Here is a 16,933-nt window from a genome sequence, read left to right on the forward strand (position 1 = left end):
GCAACGATTAACGTCGAGCCGCCTCTGACGGGCGACGGCATAAAGGAAGCAGCTTGTTTCGAAGATCTGGAGCAGCTGCAGGACCGCCCTGACCTGCTTCGCGGCCTCTATGCGGAAGGGTTCGAGGCGCCCAGCAGGCTACAGCGCACCCTGCTGCCCATTCTGCTGGGCACCTGTAGTGGTGCTCCGCCGCACAACAATGTGGTGGTCCACTGCGCCATGAACGGGACGGGCAAGTCGGCTGCCCTCGCGCTGGCCTTGCTCGCCCGGGTCGACGCAGCCAATCCCGCCACCCAGGTACCCCAACCCGCGCTTCGCCTCTGACAGACGCTGACCGTGTGCCGTGCGGGACCGTGTGCCGTGCGTGTCGTGCGTCGTGCGTGCGGGCTGATGGAGTAGTCAGAGCTAACCCATCTCTCCTTTGCGTGCGTGCGGCACAGTGCGTGTGTATATGCCCAGTGAGGGAAATAGCTTATGGCCTGTGCAGCCTCATGCGCGCTCTGGGCAAGTTCACAGCCACCACATTCCTCCTCGTTGTGCCCGGCAGTACACACACACACCACACACGACACACGACACACACACACACACACACACACACACACCACACAGAAAGAGAGAGAGACAGTCATTCTTCCTTTATTTTTGGTGTTCAGTGGCCAAGCCCGAGGGAGGACCCCACCACATCGTCATCGGCACGGCCGGCCGGATAGCCGACATGGCCCGCAAGCGGCTGCTCGACCTGCGCCAGGTCCGCCTATTCGCGGCCGACGAGGCCGACCGTTTGCTCGAGGAGCCACGTAATGACCTGAGGCTCGTTCAGCGGTACCGCTCGCATATCGTTAACAAAAAAGCTGCAACATATCAACATGACACTCACTCATATATCTATTCTCGGATTTTGTCATATATCAAAACAGTAATATACATTAATATATCTTTATATGCAGGATGCTCCCGCGCGACTGCCGGGCCGTGTGGGTCGCGGGGACGAAGGTGCAGGTCGAGCTGGTGCCCCAGCCGCGGACGGTCGTGAGCATGCAGCGGAACCGATTGGCCCTGACCGGGCGCCAGTTCTACATTTCGGTCACCGACACTGACGAGTGCAGGCTCGCGGCCCTCGCCGCGCTCTACGCGCGCGTGGTGGTGCCCCGCAGCCTGGTCTTCTGCAGCTCCGACGATGTGGCCGACCGCCTGGTGCGGGCGCTGAGCGCGGCCGGACACGCCGTGGGGCAGCTGCGCAGCGACGCGGCGAGCGAGGAGTGCCACGCCACCACCCTCGACGTGTTCACGTAGGCGCGCCCTCTCGCACTCTCCGCCGCACACACGGCGCTCACGAACGACTGTTATACTGTCGTGTGTGTGTGTGTGCGTGCCCTCGCGTGTGCGCAGGTCCGGCAAAACGCGCGTGCTCATCGCAACGCAGCTGCTGGAAGGCGAAGGCGGCATGGCGGAGGCGATGCTGGTCGTCAACTTCGACGTGCCGCAAGCCGAGCTGCGCAGTGGGCGGGCCTACGCCTCGGCGCAGCACTACATACGCCGCCCGGGCGTCTTCGGCCGTCCGGGGCTGGCGCTCCACTTTGTCCCCGCCTACTCCACCTCCGGAGAGCTTTGGCAGCGATCCGGGTACGTGTCCACTCGACGTCACATGCTGTACGCCACCACACACATACAACACACACACAAGACACACACACGACACACACTCCCTCGCACGCCGCATACCAACGCTGACAATGCGAGCTTGGCGGGGTCAACAACGCAGATTCGACCCACCGCTTCAGGAGCTCTCTCTGGACGCCCTGCCGCACCTGGCCCACAGGCTGCTCAACAGATTGTCGTAACGGCTTTCCTTTGTGGTCGAGCAAGCGGGGTTAGGGTGCTGGACCCAGCAGGAACAGTTTGCAGAGCCCTAACGCTCAGCCGACCCGACAAGTTAGCTTGACTTGCACCTTCACCCGGGCCTTGTCAAGCAAAAGGTGGGGACCAGGGAATTCCTTGCTCAAGCAGGCACGCCCTCCAGCGGAATAACATCGTGCGTCGTTGTGTGTGTTGTGTGTTGTGTGTGATCATGTCGGATTGTTTATTGGTGGTACATGGAAATCGATCGCCAGGTGATCAGTCGAGGTAGGTGACCACAATATTGACGGCTCCTCCTCCCTGGGGCTGGGTAAGAACGACTGAATGGTGGAAGACGAGCTCTCTTGGCCGCGACAGGTCGAGCTCCACGCCAGAACGCCGCGCTCTGGCCCGCTGGTTCTGGAACCAGAGCTGCACCTGGCGCGTGGTCATGTCGAGCTGGTGCCCCAGCCGCCGCTTGGTGGGCGTCGAGGGCATCGGGTCGTGGGCAAAGTGGCTGCGTAGCACTTGGCTCCGATAGTCGCTTGACCTGATCTTCTCTTCTGCTTCACCAGCGCCAGAGCAACGAGAGCTTCTTGTCTTCTTGAAGGACTTGGTCTTCATGTTGCTGGTGGTGGTGGTGGTCCGACGAGGTACGTTGTGGGCAAGATGAGGAGAGCTGGGTGGGGTGGGGATGTCGTCGCTGAAGGGCTCTGGGTTGAGGAGGAAGTGGATGCTGGCCTTCTCGCTAGCGCCGTCAGAGGTGGTCATGGTTGTCGGTCTAGCAAGTGGATAATGAACTACTTGGTCTCTCCTGCGTGCATTTCAGTTGGGCCGCTTCTTTTGTTTTTTAAAGAGCGAAGGGCTTGGCCTGGACCTGTAAGTGACGTTATTCGTCATCGGCTAAAAGCCAGGAAAGGGAAGGGGTGCAGTGTTCGGGAACGCGTGACGGCTTGGGTGGCACAGATTAGGTCCGTTAGACGCAACCGCCGCGCTAGTGATCGGTGATGGCCCTCAGCCGCTGTTGTGTGACAACACGGAACAACCTGTCGCAGTTTCGTAGCAGAACAAGGTGGTCGTTGGACCCATCGAAGACATGGATCTTCAGCCGTGAGCCCGATATACAGACAACGGGAGTAAAGGGGAGGTGATGGGGTACCTCATCGATGCGAAAGGTGTGTAGCCGCTAGCGGGCCAATTCCCCTTGAAACATTTTCGGCAGCACATGTGCATATGTCATGCAGGCGGCTACCGAGAGCGGCGGAAGACAGGGATAAGTTGGTTGTTAGCGTTCCCATCTTCGTCTGGGGAAAGCAAGGAGAAGCGGAACGTGGATTTTGTTTGTGGTCTTTTATGATGGCCATTGACCTCGCGTGTTTCGCGTTGTGCACAGTCTCGAGTCTGTGAGACTGCGGGAAGACCCAGTCCCGACCACACGCCTTCCACCAAAACGTAAACTGCTTCTTAACAGTTTCGGTTTGCTGCGCTTTGGCGAGAAAACACACCAACATCACATTTTGTACAAACAACACGATGGCGGCCGTCTCTTTGACCCCACTGTAATCACGTGCGCTCGCTTGGCCTTCACTTGGCCGCTCCGCCTCGGCCTCGGCCTCGACCTCGGCCGGCCAGCTTGCCCTTCCTCTTGGCCGTTGTCTTCTCCTCGTGCTCGTCGCTGGCCGCGGCCAGGCCGTCCTCCTCCACCTCGACCATGTCGTACAGGTGCTGCCCATCACCTGCCACGCCGGCCTCCATCTCCTCCACCACCTCGATGTCATCACCGTCGGCAAAGGCCTCGTCGTCATCGATACCGAACGAAATGAGCGCCGACTCGGCCTCCGGCGCCGAGGCTCGGCCCTTCTTCTTGGGCGGCTGCTTGCGCACGACTCCTCCCCTGGCTTTGGCGACCGCAGCCGAGGCGAGACCCGCGCCGCCTCCACCGAGGGCTGCCGCCGCCCGCTTGCCCTGGTGCTGCTTGGCCGTGAGGCCGGGGCCGCCGCGAGTACCGCTGGTGCCGTGCTGCTCGTCCGGTGGCAGCATAGCAGCATGGAGCAGCTCATCGCCGGTGTGCGCCTCTTCTTTGAGCATGAGCAGCGCTCGCTGCTTGCCGTGTTCGCCGTACGTGGCATCGTCGTCGTCTTCGTCATCATCGTCCTCTGTCGCGCGCGGTGAATGGTGTGATGTGAGTGGCCAAGAAAGTGAGAGAATGGAACGAAGTGGTCGGCCGAAACGCACCAAAGGATGGGCTGGCCATGTACAGCGAAGGGTTGGGCGTGTAGACGTCGTCGTCCAAGGCCTTCATCCGCCGCGAGGCGATGCGCGACGAGTTGCGCGCCATGCGCCCGATCCCCATACACTTCTCGAGGTGCGGGGCGTAGCGCGACGCCACCTGCTCACGTGGTTACTTAGCCGTCTCATGTCTTGTGGCATCACAGTGGAGGCTGGCTCGGGCGACGACGGGGGAGAGAACGCACCACTGTGCGCCCGCAGTTGAGACAGTCGAAGCGGACTTCTCCGGTGACCACCTTGCCGCTGACCGCCTGCCCGAAGATGTCGTAGCCGTTCTTGTCCAGAATGCCGCTCGGGTACTGATCTTCACAGTTGAAGCACGTCAACCCCATCTTCGCCTTGCTGTTGCGCGTTGTGCGTGTGCGGTGGTGCGTGTGCGGTGGTGCGTGTGCGGTGACGCACGAGCTTTAGTCGAAGCGTTCCAGGCGAATGGAAGGGGGTGGACGTGCCGATGCATTTCAAAGACGACTTCGCGCAGGAGGTCGTCGACGAGGTCCTGGAACACTTCGGCCACCATGGCCTCCTTGGTCTGCTGCACCTGCTCCGGTCGGCCCCAGGTCCCGTTGCGATGCTCCCGATGCTGGGCCTCGGCTCCTCCTCCTCCTCCACCCGCGCCCACGTCTCCGTCGTCCACCACCTCCTCCCCACTCCCACCTTCGCTACCACTCGCAGCACCGCGGCTCGCGGGCGATGGAGTCGCAGCACCTCCTTCGCCGTCAGCTGCTGCTGATGCTGCGGCCGTTGCTGCGACGCTTCTGGCCCCGCCCCGCCCGCGCCCTCGCCCAGCCGCGCCGCCAGCAGCAGCAGCGGCGCCTCGTCCCCGCCCTGCCCCTGCAGCGCGGGTCTTGCCCGCCCCGCGCCCAGCGGCTGCTGCACCGCCTCTGCGCCGTACGCCCCCGGGGGCCGAGGCTGCGGTGGTGGGGGCGGCCACGCTGAAGCTGAACGTGTCGCCCTCGTCGCCCCCGTCCACCGTCCGCTCCATGGATTCGTCGTGCGCGGGTACGGGTACAGATGCTCGGCGCGCTGTGACCGTCCAACGTTCAACGAGAAGAGGGTGCCCGAAGGGAAGAGAGGATACGGAGACAAACCGGAAGCTGAAGCAGTGCTGTCCCGCCTCCTTTGCTGTGTTTTCCTTTTGAGTTTCTTTTGCATTCCTGGTTCTGGGGTACCAAAAGACATAAAAGAAATAAATTAAATAAATACAGCTAGAAGGCAGAGCTGCGGCCTTGCTCGGTTCTTGTCAAATCAACATGGAAGCTGTCTTTACTCAGAACTCGAAACTGGCGGCGTTGCTCAGCTCCTGGTAGTCGCTCGCGAGGGTGGTGATGATCTCGCAGGCCTCGGTGAACTCGCCTTCGTCAATGCCCTCGCCCACGTACCAGTGGACGAAGGCCCGCTTGGCCAACATGAGGCGGTACTGGCGGTACACGCGGGAGAACACTTCGACGATCGCGGTGGTGTTGGACACCATGCAGCACGCGCGGGGCACCTGGGCAAGGTCGCCTCCGGGCACCGCCGCGGGCGGCTCCTTGTTGACGCCGCACTTGGGGCTCGTCGGGCACCAGTCCACGAACTAACAAAGCGAGGATCAGGCAAGGTTGAGCACGAGACTGCTCTGTCGACTTCGCAAAGCCTCACTCTGCTTACCTGGACGGTCTTGGAGGTCTTGATCTTAGCAACGGAGGCGTGAACGTCCTTGGCCACTATGTCGCCACGGTACATCATGCACACGGCCATGTATTTGCCTGAAGATGAAGCCCCTGAGAGTCAGACAAGCTAGAACTGTGGCAGGCCTGCTGGCATACCGTGGCGACGTCGTGGAGAGGCGTACCATTACGCGGGTCACATTTCGCCATTATGGAAGAGGGATCGAAAGCTGCGCTGGTGAGCTCCTCGACCGTGAGCCTCTCGCGGTCCACATTGGCGGCGCCAACGATTGGTGCATACGAGCATAGCAGGAGGTGGATACGCGGGAAGGGAATCAAGCCGACCTGGAACTCGTTGATGACGTCGATTTTGAGCGCACCTTCGAAGCGGAGGGAGACGGTGAGCGAGGAGATGACCTGCGCGATCAACCTGTTCAGGTTGCTGTACGTCGGGCGCTCTACATTGAGCTTGGTCTTGCAGATGTCATAGAGGGCCTGGGCGAGGAAAAGCAGCATTGGCATCGTCAGCGCCTTTGAACAGTTACATCAGGAATTGTGCATACCTCATTGTCGAACATGAAGGCCATGTTGGCGTGCTCGAGAAGAAAACGGGTCGAGAACATGGCGTTGTAGGGTTCAACGACGCTGGTGCTGGCCTGAGGCGACGGAAACACGCAGAAGTCGAGCTTGCTCTTTTTGGGGAAGTCGAAGGAGAGCCGCTCGAGCAGAAGCGAGCCGAAGCCAGAACCGGTACCGCCGCCAACGGAATGGAACAGGAAGAAGCCCTGAAGGCCATCGCACTGCTCAGTGAGCTTACGGACGCGCTCGCTTACCATCTCGATGTTCTCTTTGCCAACCGTGTAGTGGCCGCGAGCGTAGTTGCTCGCGGCGTCCTCGTAGGCGTTCAGCAGCTGGTCGGGGTGGTAGAGCTGGGCCATCGGTCCGTTTCTGATCTGGTCGATCACCGATGGCTCTAAGTCGAAGTGCAGCGCACGCGGCACATACTGCACAAAGGGCAAGAAAAGAAAGCTTGTTGGGAGAGGCGAAACTAGAAGTAGACGAGTGAAGTTGTGCAATACCTTGCCAGAGCTGGTCTCGTTGAAGAAGGTGCCGAGGCCGGACTCCGTACGCCCTGGGAGCAGGGTGCCGTCGCTGTGGATGCCGTGTTCGAGACAGTACAGCTCCCAACAAGCGTTGCCGACCTGCACGCCGGCCTGCCCTACGTGCAACGAGATGATTTCCCTCATGTGTCTCACTTCGGCACGTCTGCGCCCTCCCTCGCTCGAGCCCGGGCCTCGGTCTAGGCCAATCCGCACGTGCAAGGGAAGAGGTAACCTCTTAACTGAAGTGCCAGTAAGGCGCTTCAGTGAAGAGTACCAAAAAAGCGCGGGAAAACCTTTTAGTTGTGTTGTCTCATCAGCAGCGCTCAAAGACCTTGTAGAGCTTCTCGAGACAGGCGATCTGCACGACGGCGCCGTTGTTGCTCAGGCAGCTGGGTGGCGTGAAGTTGTTGCGCATCACCCGGAAGATGACGTGTTCCACCTTCCTCTCGTACGTAGCCCAGTCCTCTGCTCATGAGAGAACGAGAGAGCAAAAGTGGTGTGCACGTCAACATCCGGACTAGTCGGGTGGGGAGAGGAGGGAGGGCCGCGGGGCACCTTCGCCTTCGGCAGGAGGTTCGTTGAGGAGAAGATGCTGCGGTGGCCGAATGGCGTAGAAACGTGCGATCTCCTGCGCTACGGTCTCGAAGCACTTCTGCTCCTCGTTCCAGTTGCAGCCACCCAGCGTCAGCAGGAAGCGCGGGAGGTGCTGCATGTCTGCATTATCATTTCGTCACAAGCACACATGATGAGCTCCATCTTCAACTGTTGTCAGCGCTCAATGGTAAGCTCAGGTTGTTGTGGCCGTACCTGGCACGAAATCGTCGAGCACCTGGGGTAGTGTGTGCAGCTCGCCCTCGCTGTCGATCTCAATCTTGAAATACTCGCTGAGCATTGGCGCGCGGCTCACGAAGATGGCCATGATGTACTACACGCGTCACGATTCAAGGGTGCCCAGCGGTCGGTGAGCAAGGCTCTCCCTTGGGAGCACACGGGAATCATCCGGATATGAGTACCTGGATAATCTCCTCCTTCGCGCCGTCTTCTTCAACCCACCCACTTTCTGGGTCGTCGAGTGCCATCTGCAGCAGGACGGCGATCGGAATTGGACGAGCGAAGCGGATGGGCATGAAAGTGGAGAACCGGCGCAGGGTTTCCTCGTAGAGCAGCTTCTTACTGCACCGCACCATCAAAAAAAAAAATCAGAGCCGACGTGTCAGCCTCCAACACGTGGGTAGGAATGAACAATCACCACGTTACACGTACGCTAGCGGTCGAATCTTGCAGACATAAAGCTTGGTACGATGCTGTATGCAGGCCAACTCCGCATTCGCAAGGCCCACCCATGTGTGGTGCTTCAGAAGCTCGGCCAGACCTGAACGCAACAGCAGCAGAAACAACATTCCGCTCAAATATATAATCTGTTCTGACCGAAGATCTGGCGAGTGCTGGATGACGCACCTTCGTGGCATTGTTCGTCGATTTGTTCCAGTAGGTTGCGTACGCTGGTGAGCATTGACGGGCGGTACGTCCTGTGAGGTTACAGTACGCGGACAAGGCGATCAGTCCTCAGTGTCATACTAACTTGAACGGAAGGAAAGAAGAGACCTGCGCGGTCGCTGTGAGCTAACTGTCTGTGATCCAGCAACCTCGCCTCGCGGCTGTCGTTGGGAACCCGAGCCCTGATAGGAGGCAGAATGAGTCGGCAAATGTACGCTGAGAATATTGCATGTGGTCAGTACCCTTTGAGGAGTAAGGAAGGCATCTAAAGTCTGCATCCTATCGTCAGTGCGCACAAGCTTGTTCTGGCTCATCGCTGTATTCGCACCACGGCAAATTAGCCTCTACCGGGTGGTCCTGTAGACCAATGGGTTGGCGCACCTGCTCTTGGCGTTGTGCTGCTGGGTCGCTGAGCGGGGGTCAAGACTAAGAGTAAATAGTGGTCAGTGAGGCCAGCAGCTCAATTAGGGTACAGAGTTGTTTGAGGGCGCCAAACGTACAATCATCGTCATTTACGTCATCCAGCAGATCGATATCGGGGGGCGTTTGCGTTGGTCGGGGTCTCGACGACGACGACGATGAGGAAGAGGAGGAAGAACTGGAAGATCCGGGCTGAATAGGATAACGAATTAAGAACCGGTACACGTCGCAGCACGGCAGCTGCAGATCCGAAAGACGGGAAGGCACTGTACCGTACTACTCACAGTAAACGTGCGGGAGCTGTTTGCGCCGACCAACTTGGCTTTGATCGTATTCTGAATTGACTCTATGATGGTGTCTTCGCTGAGGAAATGCACCTTGTGTATGAGAGAGAGACCAGTGAGTTCATGCAGTTGAAACGCAGGTGCCATTAGTGACAAGTCTTACTGTACCACTTTCTTGGTCGGATGCACATTGACGTCGACGTTTTGCGGCGCCATAGTGAGCGATAGGTAGAGGAACGGATGCGAGTTCTTCGGCAGGTAGGTGGAGTAAACCTCCTCCACCGCCCTCTTGATCGCAGGCGACTCCACCCAACGGTCTGAACAAAAAGGACGTGTGTTAAATCAAGTGTGCAGCGCCTCACGTAAGCGATGAAGCCATAAGGGAGTGTACGGTTGATGAAGAGAATGAAGACGGATTTCTTCTTGTTGTAGTTGGCATTGGAGGCGTAGCCCTCGAGCGAGAACTTCAGGCCAGGGTCGTCGTGCTTGATGGGCAGAAGCTCGCGCGATACTTCCACCCCGTACAGAAGTCGGATGTTGTCCAACGTGCTCGAGTCCGGTTGTGTGTGAATGACGGCTGCGCTTTGACCATGCTGCAAATGTAGAGGAAGAGAAACATTGAGGTTCCGAAGTGGAAGGGCAAGCAAGAGACGAGGCGGGCGGCGACCTTCTTGAGAGAGAAGCTTATGTTTGCGTTGTGGATGGCATAGCGAACGATCAGATCGTGTATCTTGTTAAACTCCTCGTTCGGGTTCTTTAGCGCCTTGCGACGGGCGGGAGCGTTATAGAACAAGTCCTCCACCTTTGCGTCCAACGTGTGAGTCATATTATAGGCCATGGGCTGTACAACTCTATGATCCACTGTTGTGAGCGTACCGTTATTTGAGTGCCGGGCTTGCCGGCACAAGCCTTGGGTTCGGCAGGAGCACCAGGCTGCAGCGGCACAAGCTTGCTGTCAGCGTACTTGGCCCTAGTGTGCAGCAAAAGATTGAGCGACGACGTAGTGACGATGAAAGGGTGGGCTCCTCAAGGAGAGAGGTGATTCGAGAGAGGGAGAGAGATAGAGACGTACTTGTAGGCCACGGGCGAGCCTGCGGTCATGGTGGTGATGGTGACGTGGGCGACATGGCTGATGCTGGCCAGGGCTTCCCCACGAAAGCCGTAGGTGGCGATCTGTCGCAGGTCCTCATACTGCACCAGCTTGCTCGTAGTGAATCGCTCACACACGATTTCCATGTCCTCTTTCTGTTTCGTTTGCAGAGCATCGCAGTTGCGGTCAAAAGAGGAACAAACAACCCTGGAGATTGAAGGTTGAGAACCTTGATGCCATGCCCATTGTCTTGGATTTGCAGGAGCTTGAGGCCGCCTTCCTTGACCATAACGTTGATGTGCGTTGATTTGGCGTCGATGCAGTTCTCCATCATCTCCTTGAGGGCGTTCGCTGGCCGCAGCACTACCTCACCAGCCGCGATTCTGTTCACAACGGTCTCATCGAGCTTCTGGATGCGCCTCGGAAGTAGAGCTGGGGGCGGCACCGAACCCGCCGCTGATGTTGGTGTTGCTGTTGCTGATGCGGTTTGGCCCGAGCTTGGCATCACAGGCGAAGCACTGGGCTGATTACCGGTCTGCTCTCCCCCTGCATCCATCTCCATCTTCTCAACCGCTCTTTGCCGGTTGCCCCCTTCCCGCCCAAATTGTTTTCCTCGCAATTTGTCCTTTGTTTTCCAAATTTTCATTGTTTTCCTTTTGTTTTTCCTTCAAATCTAGATCTTTTTCTTGTTGAGGAAGCGCAGGGAGAGGTAGGCCAGCGTGTGGGCCAACACGATGGAGCCCGCGAGGAAGAGGAAGTCGGCCCAGATCTTGGTTTCGACGTTGGCATGGTCGAGCACGGCCTCGCCCGTAATGACGCCGCCGGTCAAATCAGTCGCGTACTGGCTGTTGACCGTGGATGGCGTGAAGGTGTCGTGTCCGATGTGGTACTCGTTGAGGAGAGCCAGTTCGTAGGTGTACTTCATGAACGAGGTCCAGCGCGCCCAGAAGATCCAATCTCGCAGCGTCCTCCTGCTGATGAAGAATCCACCTGAACAAGAGAAGATAATGCTGTGATGTGAGCACCGAAATTATGAAGAAGACGAAGGGGCCAAAGCGTACCGAGAAGTATAGTGACCAGGAGAATGATGACGGAGAGCACCATCGCCTTGGACATGTCGGGAATGGTAGTCCCGATGAGGAGGCCCATGACGCTGCTGAAGACGGCGAGCATGCAGATCGTGAGGACGTACAGGAAGAAGGCCCCGGCGTGTTCCGTAAGTCCCACCTGCAGGAAAAGAACGAAGAAGAACGAATAGAACGAAGATTGATGAACACCGGCACTGATGATGCCACCTATTCATGGGTAGTACTCGTGGTGTAACGTACCATCCAGTAGGTGATTACGGCGTAAACGAAGGGGAGAACCAGCATGAGTGGGACCTCAGCAAGGACCTTGGCCAAGTAGTACGCCGAGAGGCGGTAGGTGCCCGTGTCCCGCTCCTTGTTCAGCACCGCTCGCTCCGCAGGGACTAGAAGGCAGAGATTACTTGGGCGTCAGGCTCCAATCAACTCGCATTTGGCTGGCGTGTGAGCACGTACATGCCATCAACGTCTCGAACCAGGGCATCATCAGCCATTGCATCGTACTACATTGAGGCAAATGTGGAAAAGAAGTCAACACAAGCAAGTGAGTAGCTCGAGTAGGCAGAGTAAGGGACCATACCTGAAGAACAAGAATCCGTTTCGGTCGCCGATTTGTCTTTCTGTGGTGTTTGTGCATCCAGCTTCAGCAGATGCAGAGGGCCAAGGTTGTCGAGTTCAGGGAGTAAAGGGAGCGCACCGTCCTTGCCAAGACGCAACCACAGCAGGCCCGAAAGCACGGCGAGCGCCACGACGAGGACTACTTGCCGCCAGCACAAAATCTCGGCCCGCCGCTGCTTGAATGTGCGCTGGGCCAGGATCCAAAGCTGCAACCAGAAGGGCGTCGTGTACTTCTTCCCCTTTCTCAGGTCTTGCACCGTCCGCTCCAGCTCACTCTGGTCCTCTTCTTCTTGCATCTCCTTCTCCGCCGGCTGCTCCTGCTTCTGCTCCTGGGCAGCGTAGGAGTCGATCAGGAGCTGCCGCACGGTTCGTCCGTCCTTGCTCGGCTTGTGGCAGCTCACCACCTCGACTGCAGAACCGGCCTCGCATTCGCATCAGCAAAAAACGGGGAGACAATGACCATAGGCAATGAATGGGAGCCGTACGCATGAAGTCAGCCGCGTTGTAGCCGATTGGCGCGTGGAGGCCGAGCGAGGCAAAGTAGGAGAGGACGTCTTTGGTGGGACCCGAGTAGACCGTCCACCCGCCCTCGGCCAGCAGGATCACCCGGTCGAACATGAGGAACATGGCCGACGACGGCTGGTGGATGGTCGACACCACCGTGTGTCCGCTCTGGGCCAGCGCGCGCATCGACACCACAAGGCCCAGCGACGTCGCCGCATCCAACCCTGTTGTTGTTGGTATTCATGCATGAGGAGCGCATCAGACAAGGCACTTCTGCAGATGGAATGGAAGATGGGTGGGTACCGGTGGTGGGCTCGTCCAGGAAGACGAGTGGTCGGTTACCGACGATCTCCGTGGCGATGTTCGTTCGCTTTCTCTCGCCTCCGGACACGCCCCTCTGTTTCGTCACGATTAGTTCTTGTACGTGGGTAAGATCGAGGGCTGGGTGAATGATGCCCGTACGGTCCAGCCGTCGCCAACGATCGTGTTGGCGCATCGCGAGATGCCCAACTCGTTCAACACGTCCTCCACGGCAGCCTTCTTGTCGGCGGCCGACATCTTGCGCGGCAGCTTGAGCATGGCCGCCGTGCGCACCGTCTCCCGCACGCTGATCTCCGGGAAGAAAATATCCTCCTGCAGCACGTAGGCCATGCGCCGCTTGAGCCGTGCGGCCGTAATCTTGTCGTTGCCGTTGATCAGCACCTGGCCCGTGAGATGGTTGGCGCCGCCGTGGGTGATGCGCTTGGAGAGCACGTTGAGGAGGGTGGTCTTGCCCGAGCCGGTGGGACCCATGATGGCAACGAGCTCGCCCGCGCCCACACTCCCGCTCACGTTGTTCAGGATCGGTATCTCGCCGGTCTTGTAGAGGCCTAAGCGCGTGAGAAGCGCGGGCGGGAGCGGGAGGAACTTGAGCGCCGTCTGGAAGAAGCGGTTTTCGAAGGCCGGCTGTGCGTAGGTGATCTTGTAGTTGATGTCGCGCCACTCGAGGTTGAGCCTGTTCTTAGGCGGGCGGCAGGAGAAGGGTGTGTCCTGGTCTATTCGCGCGAAGATCGACGCCCCGAACTCGTTGGCAAGCTCCTCCTCATCCTGCTCGCGCCATACAGGGCATAATAATTTATTATTATTAGCATTATTATTATTACTATTATTACTACATTATTATTTTATAAAACATTCAAGTGAGGGTGGGGGGTGGCGCACGTCAAAGAGGTCTGTGGAGGGGCGGGCGGTGTATGGTCCGTGGTCCGCGGTGAGCGCATCGCCCACGTCTTCTGCCAAAGACCCGGAAGAAGAGCTCGAGCTGGTATCGGATAGCATGTGTGGTTGGTGTCCTCCGGTGCAGAACTCGGGTGTGAAGTAGACAAGACTGCCGCATTTCCGGCCGTATAAAAAGATAGCAACTCCGGGAGTTTCAAGCGACGGAGCCAACCAGAAAACGAAGCGCTAGACCAATCCAAATTTTGGCGAGGGTAGAGGAGGAAGAAACTCCAGGCCGGAATCAAAGAAGAAGATGGAGCCAGCCACGCCGACAACCCCAGCGCGCCACGGGCCTTGTATGACGTGCCGCCTTCGGCATGTGTTGTGCGACCGCCAGCGCCCCTGCGGCCGCTGTGCGCGACTGGGCGAGACAGACCACTGCGTGGACCCGCCCCGCGCGCACAAGAGAGGCCGCCCTCGCAAGGAGCACCCGCCCCCGCCTCCCACTCGAGCCGCAATCACCACCGCGGCACCACCCCTGCGCCCGGCCGCAAGGTCCACGACCGCTGAGCCCGTAGCCAGCAGCCCGCCCAGTTTGCAGGCGCCGACCAACGCGGGGAGCCACCAGCTCAGGGAAGAAGGGGAGGAGGGCCACCACGGCTTGGACAGACAAGGCGCGGAGGGAAGAGGGGGGCCGGTGCCACCGCTGGACACGACACTCTCGCTTGCCCTCCTGGTCGAGCTGAAGAAGGTGCGCCGCGAGTGCGCGGCCATGGCGGGCAAGCTCGACCGGATGGCCAAGCGGCAGAAGCTGATGCAGGGCCAGCTCGACAACCTTCTCCAATCTCCTTCCCGCTCTTCATCATCTTCAGCTTCTTCTTCTCCATCTTCAGCCTCTTCTTCTCCATCTTCTTCATCTTCTACTTTTTCTCCTTGGCGCCCTCTCGATCCTTCTCGCCTGCCGACTGGCTCGAAGGCGTGAGGCCCTCCCCCACCACCCATTTTCGCCTCCTATCCGCCCAGCCGTCGAGCAACCTGCTCAGCTGCCTGTCCGACCGGCCGTGGATGATCGAGCGCGTGGTGCCTCTCTCCGAACTGCGCCTGCCCAAGCACCGCTTCCCGGCAGGTAGCGAACAGTACCTCCGGCCAGGCCAGGAGATGCCCGCCACGCTGGTCACAGGCTTCAACGACCAGTTCTGCAACCTCTTCAAGTACTCTCGGGTTCGTGGCCCCACCTGTTATGTTCCGATGGAGTTTGTTTTGATGGTGTTGCTGATCTGTTGCTGAGGGGTGATGGGTGGATTGCAGGAGGAGCTAGAGGAGCTGAACGGGCTCCGCCTGTATCCGCGGTCAGTCTGGGAAGCGTTGACTCCTCTTGCCGAGGAGGTGTTCTGCAAGTGCCCCACTAGCGCTGGCCCCATTTACACCTTCGTGGCGCCCATGATCGACAAGCAAGGCGGCATCCTCTACACTGAGTGCCGCTGGCAGGGCTTCTACGACTGGCAAGGCACCATCTCCTGGGGCGTGAGCATCCTTGACCGCTGGAGCGAATCTTTCGTCAATCACCCCGAGCACCACCATCATCACCAGCCCGCCCTCCCACAACCAGCAGCACAAGAAGAGGCGGCGCCTGCCAGCCAACCCCATCATCTTCACGCCGACCCTACACCTGCTCATCACCACGACCCAAACAGCTTCCTTGACCACCACCACCACCCTCCTCCCACGCTCGATGACCTGTTGTATGCTCACTTCTTTCAAGACCCCCCTCCAACATAAACCACCCAAGCTGTTGTCCGTGGGTTCCTCTTCGCCGCATGGCTGGTACACTTGGTTGCACGTCGACCAGACCGGAGTCCAAGTACTCTGGAGCGGTGGCTGGCCAAGACACAGCCATTTCAAAAACAATTCTAAGATTTATATCGGTATCTAAGTGAAGACCTGCTACATCTGAGCCATTAGCCCGGAAGCAGGCGCACATTCAACGACGACAGTGATGCGCTTGTTTAGGTAGTAGCAAGGGTCGCCAAGGATGTTCAACTCGCTTGGGTGGCTGATGGTGCAGCTCTTCTTGCCCAAGCAGCGCGAGGCTGCAATGTGCATGATCGCTGTCGAGTGGCAATTGGGGTCGATCGCGTAGTTTGGACAGACGCCTGTTGGCAGACCATACGAGGCAAACGGAATCCTGACAACCACCTGAACACAGTCACACCTACGGTCAGCCATTGGTCTTAACACTATCACCCCCAAACTCTCTTCTGCTTCTTCTTCTCTTTCATCTTCTGCGCTTGGCGGTGTTTGGTTGTACCGAGCCGGCTGGGCATGTGATGGTGGTTTGCTGCCACTCGGGCGCAGTGCCACACGCGTACGTGTGGGACGGCGGCAGGGCCGGCAAGGGCGAGATCGAGGGCTTGGGGGCGAGCGGTGCGCATTGGGCCACCAAGCGCAGGCGCTTGTAAACTTTGGTGCAGGTGCCACCCAAAGGACCGAATTTCTCCGCGTTCTGCACCACGGAGCAGTTGTTGCGACCCACGCAGAGGCTCGCCACGGTGCCAAAGACAGTGTGCGACTCGCAGACAGGTTCACTGACGTAGTTGGGGCAAGTGCCCGTCGGCAGGCCGTACGACACGAAGGGGATTCCCACAATCACCTGGTGCGCAAGAACAATGACAATGGCAACAGCAAGAAAGTAAGCGACCGTTGCAAATGACGAACACAATCCGATGGAAAGAACATGCTTTTAAATGGAGGGATTAATGCAAAGGGTCAGCATACCCAGTCGGAGGGGCAAACAATGGAGGCTGAAGCGCCCTCAATGTCCGATGCGCCACATACCAGGGTTTCAGCAGACGCGCTTACCACCAGCAGTACGAGGGCCGCTACGAAGAAGACGAACGAAGGGCGGTTGTCACTTCTCATCTTGTGCGCGGGTTGTGGTGCTAGTTTTCCTGCTCGGGTATTAAAAGCTTGGCCAAATGCATTTCGAAAATTTAACGTGATCGAGGAAAAATTGCAGATGAGGCTGGTGGAGGTGAGAAAGAAGAAAGAAAAGAGAGGGGGGGGGCAAGAAGAACAAGGCCAATGCGTCGCCAGTGGCGCCTACGCCAATTCAATGACCACGCCTACAAACCCCAGCGCGCCACCGGCCTTGCATGACGTGCCGCCTCCGACATGTGTTGTGCGACCGCCAGCGCCCCTGCGGCCGCTGCGTGCGGCTGGGCGAGACTGACCACTGCGAGGACCCACCTCACGCGCACAAGAGAGGCCGCCCTCGCAAGGAGCCCCCGCCTCCGCCTCACCCACTTCCTGCTCCCTACACCACAACCACCACCGCCGCCATGGCTCCATTCCCGCAGCACCC

General features: G+C 58.7%; 7 protein-coding genes and 1 pseudogene across 7 annotated transcripts; 2 read left to right on the forward strand and 6 right to left on the reverse strand.

Annotated features, from left to right (window-relative positions):
- Positions 1 to 219: 219 nt before the first annotated feature.
- On the forward strand, positions 220 to 1,844 carry ACA1_184310 (DEAD/DEAH box helicase domain containing protein; the record flags this gene model as incomplete). Its single annotated transcript, XM_004345979.1, has 6 exons — positions 220 to 297; positions 441 to 546; positions 657 to 825; positions 951 to 1,292; positions 1,393 to 1,626; positions 1,766 to 1,844. The coding sequence occupies 6 exons, from the start codon at positions 220 to 222 to the stop codon at positions 1,842 to 1,844; spliced, it is 1,008 nt and encodes a 335-aa protein (XP_004346029.1).
- Positions 1,845 to 2,118: 274 nt separating this feature from the next.
- ACA1_184320 (homeobox domain containing protein) lies at positions 2,119 to 2,610 on the reverse strand (the record flags this gene model as incomplete). The annotated part of the gene is made up of 1 exon (XM_004345980.1): positions 2,119 to 2,610. The coding sequence occupies one exon, from the start codon at positions 2,608 to 2,610 to the stop codon at positions 2,119 to 2,121; it is 492 nt and encodes a 163-aa protein (XP_004346030.1).
- An 813-nt stretch (positions 2,611 to 3,423) lies between these two features.
- On the reverse strand, positions 3,424 to 5,110 carry ACA1_184330 (uncharacterized protein; the record flags this gene model as incomplete). Its single annotated transcript, XM_004345981.1, is given in 6 exon segments — positions 3,424 to 3,995; positions 4,075 to 4,228; positions 4,314 to 4,432; positions 4,531 to 4,768; positions 4,783 to 4,995; positions 5,021 to 5,110. 6 exon segments carry the CDS (start codon positions 5,108 to 5,110, stop codon positions 3,424 to 3,426), a joined length of 1,386 nt encoding a protein of 461 aa, XP_004346031.1.
- Positions 5,111 to 5,395: 285 nt separating this feature from the next.
- Positions 5,396 to 7,021, reverse strand: ACA1_184340 (tubulin alpha1a chain, putative; the record flags this gene model as incomplete). The annotated part of the gene is made up of 6 exons (XM_004345982.1): positions 5,396 to 5,701; positions 5,776 to 5,888; positions 5,960 to 6,119; positions 6,192 to 6,269; positions 6,338 to 6,778; positions 6,854 to 7,021. 6 exons carry the CDS (start codon positions 7,019 to 7,021, stop codon positions 5,396 to 5,398), a joined length of 1,266 nt encoding a protein of 421 aa, XP_004346032.1.
- Positions 7,022 to 7,190: 169 nt separating this feature from the next.
- ACA1_184350 lies at positions 7,191 to 10,730 on the reverse strand (annotated as a pseudogene).
- Positions 10,731 to 10,841: 111 nt separating this feature from the next.
- ACA1_184360 (ABC transporter, ATPbinding domain containing protein) lies at positions 10,842 to 13,692 on the reverse strand (the record flags this gene model as incomplete). The annotated part of the gene is made up of 8 exons (XM_004345983.1): positions 10,842 to 11,158; positions 11,230 to 11,395; positions 11,497 to 11,639; positions 11,951 to 12,280; positions 12,357 to 12,599; positions 12,679 to 12,772; positions 12,838 to 13,461; positions 13,576 to 13,692. The coding sequence occupies 8 exons, from the start codon at positions 13,690 to 13,692 to the stop codon at positions 10,842 to 10,844; spliced, it is 2,034 nt and encodes a 677-aa protein (XP_004346033.1).
- A 193-nt stretch (positions 13,693 to 13,885) lies between these two features.
- ACA1_184370 (fungal Zn(2)-Cys(6) binuclear cluster domain containing protein) lies at positions 13,886 to 15,100 on the forward strand (the record flags this gene model as incomplete). Its single annotated transcript, XM_004345984.1, is given in 5 exon segments — positions 13,886 to 14,334; positions 14,549 to 14,652; positions 14,699 to 14,793; positions 14,881 to 15,047; positions 15,061 to 15,100. 5 exon segments carry the CDS (start codon positions 13,886 to 13,888, stop codon positions 15,098 to 15,100), a joined length of 855 nt encoding a protein of 284 aa, XP_004346034.1.
- Positions 15,101 to 15,516: 416 nt separating this feature from the next.
- ACA1_184380 (galactose binding lectin domain containing protein) lies at positions 15,517 to 16,491 on the reverse strand (the record flags this gene model as incomplete). The annotated part of the gene is made up of 3 exons (XM_004345985.1): positions 15,517 to 15,768; positions 15,881 to 16,222; positions 16,348 to 16,491. 3 exons carry the CDS (start codon positions 16,489 to 16,491, stop codon positions 15,517 to 15,519), a joined length of 738 nt encoding a protein of 245 aa, XP_004346035.1.
- Positions 16,492 to 16,933: the final 442 nt, after the last annotated feature.

Source organism: Acanthamoeba castellanii (genome assembly GCF_000313135.1).
Source record: "Acanthamoeba castellanii str. Neff unplaced genomic scaffold scf7180000084745, whole genome shotgun sequence".
Lineage (NCBI taxonomy): Eukaryota > Discosea > Longamoebia > Acanthamoebidae > Acanthamoeba > Acanthamoeba castellanii.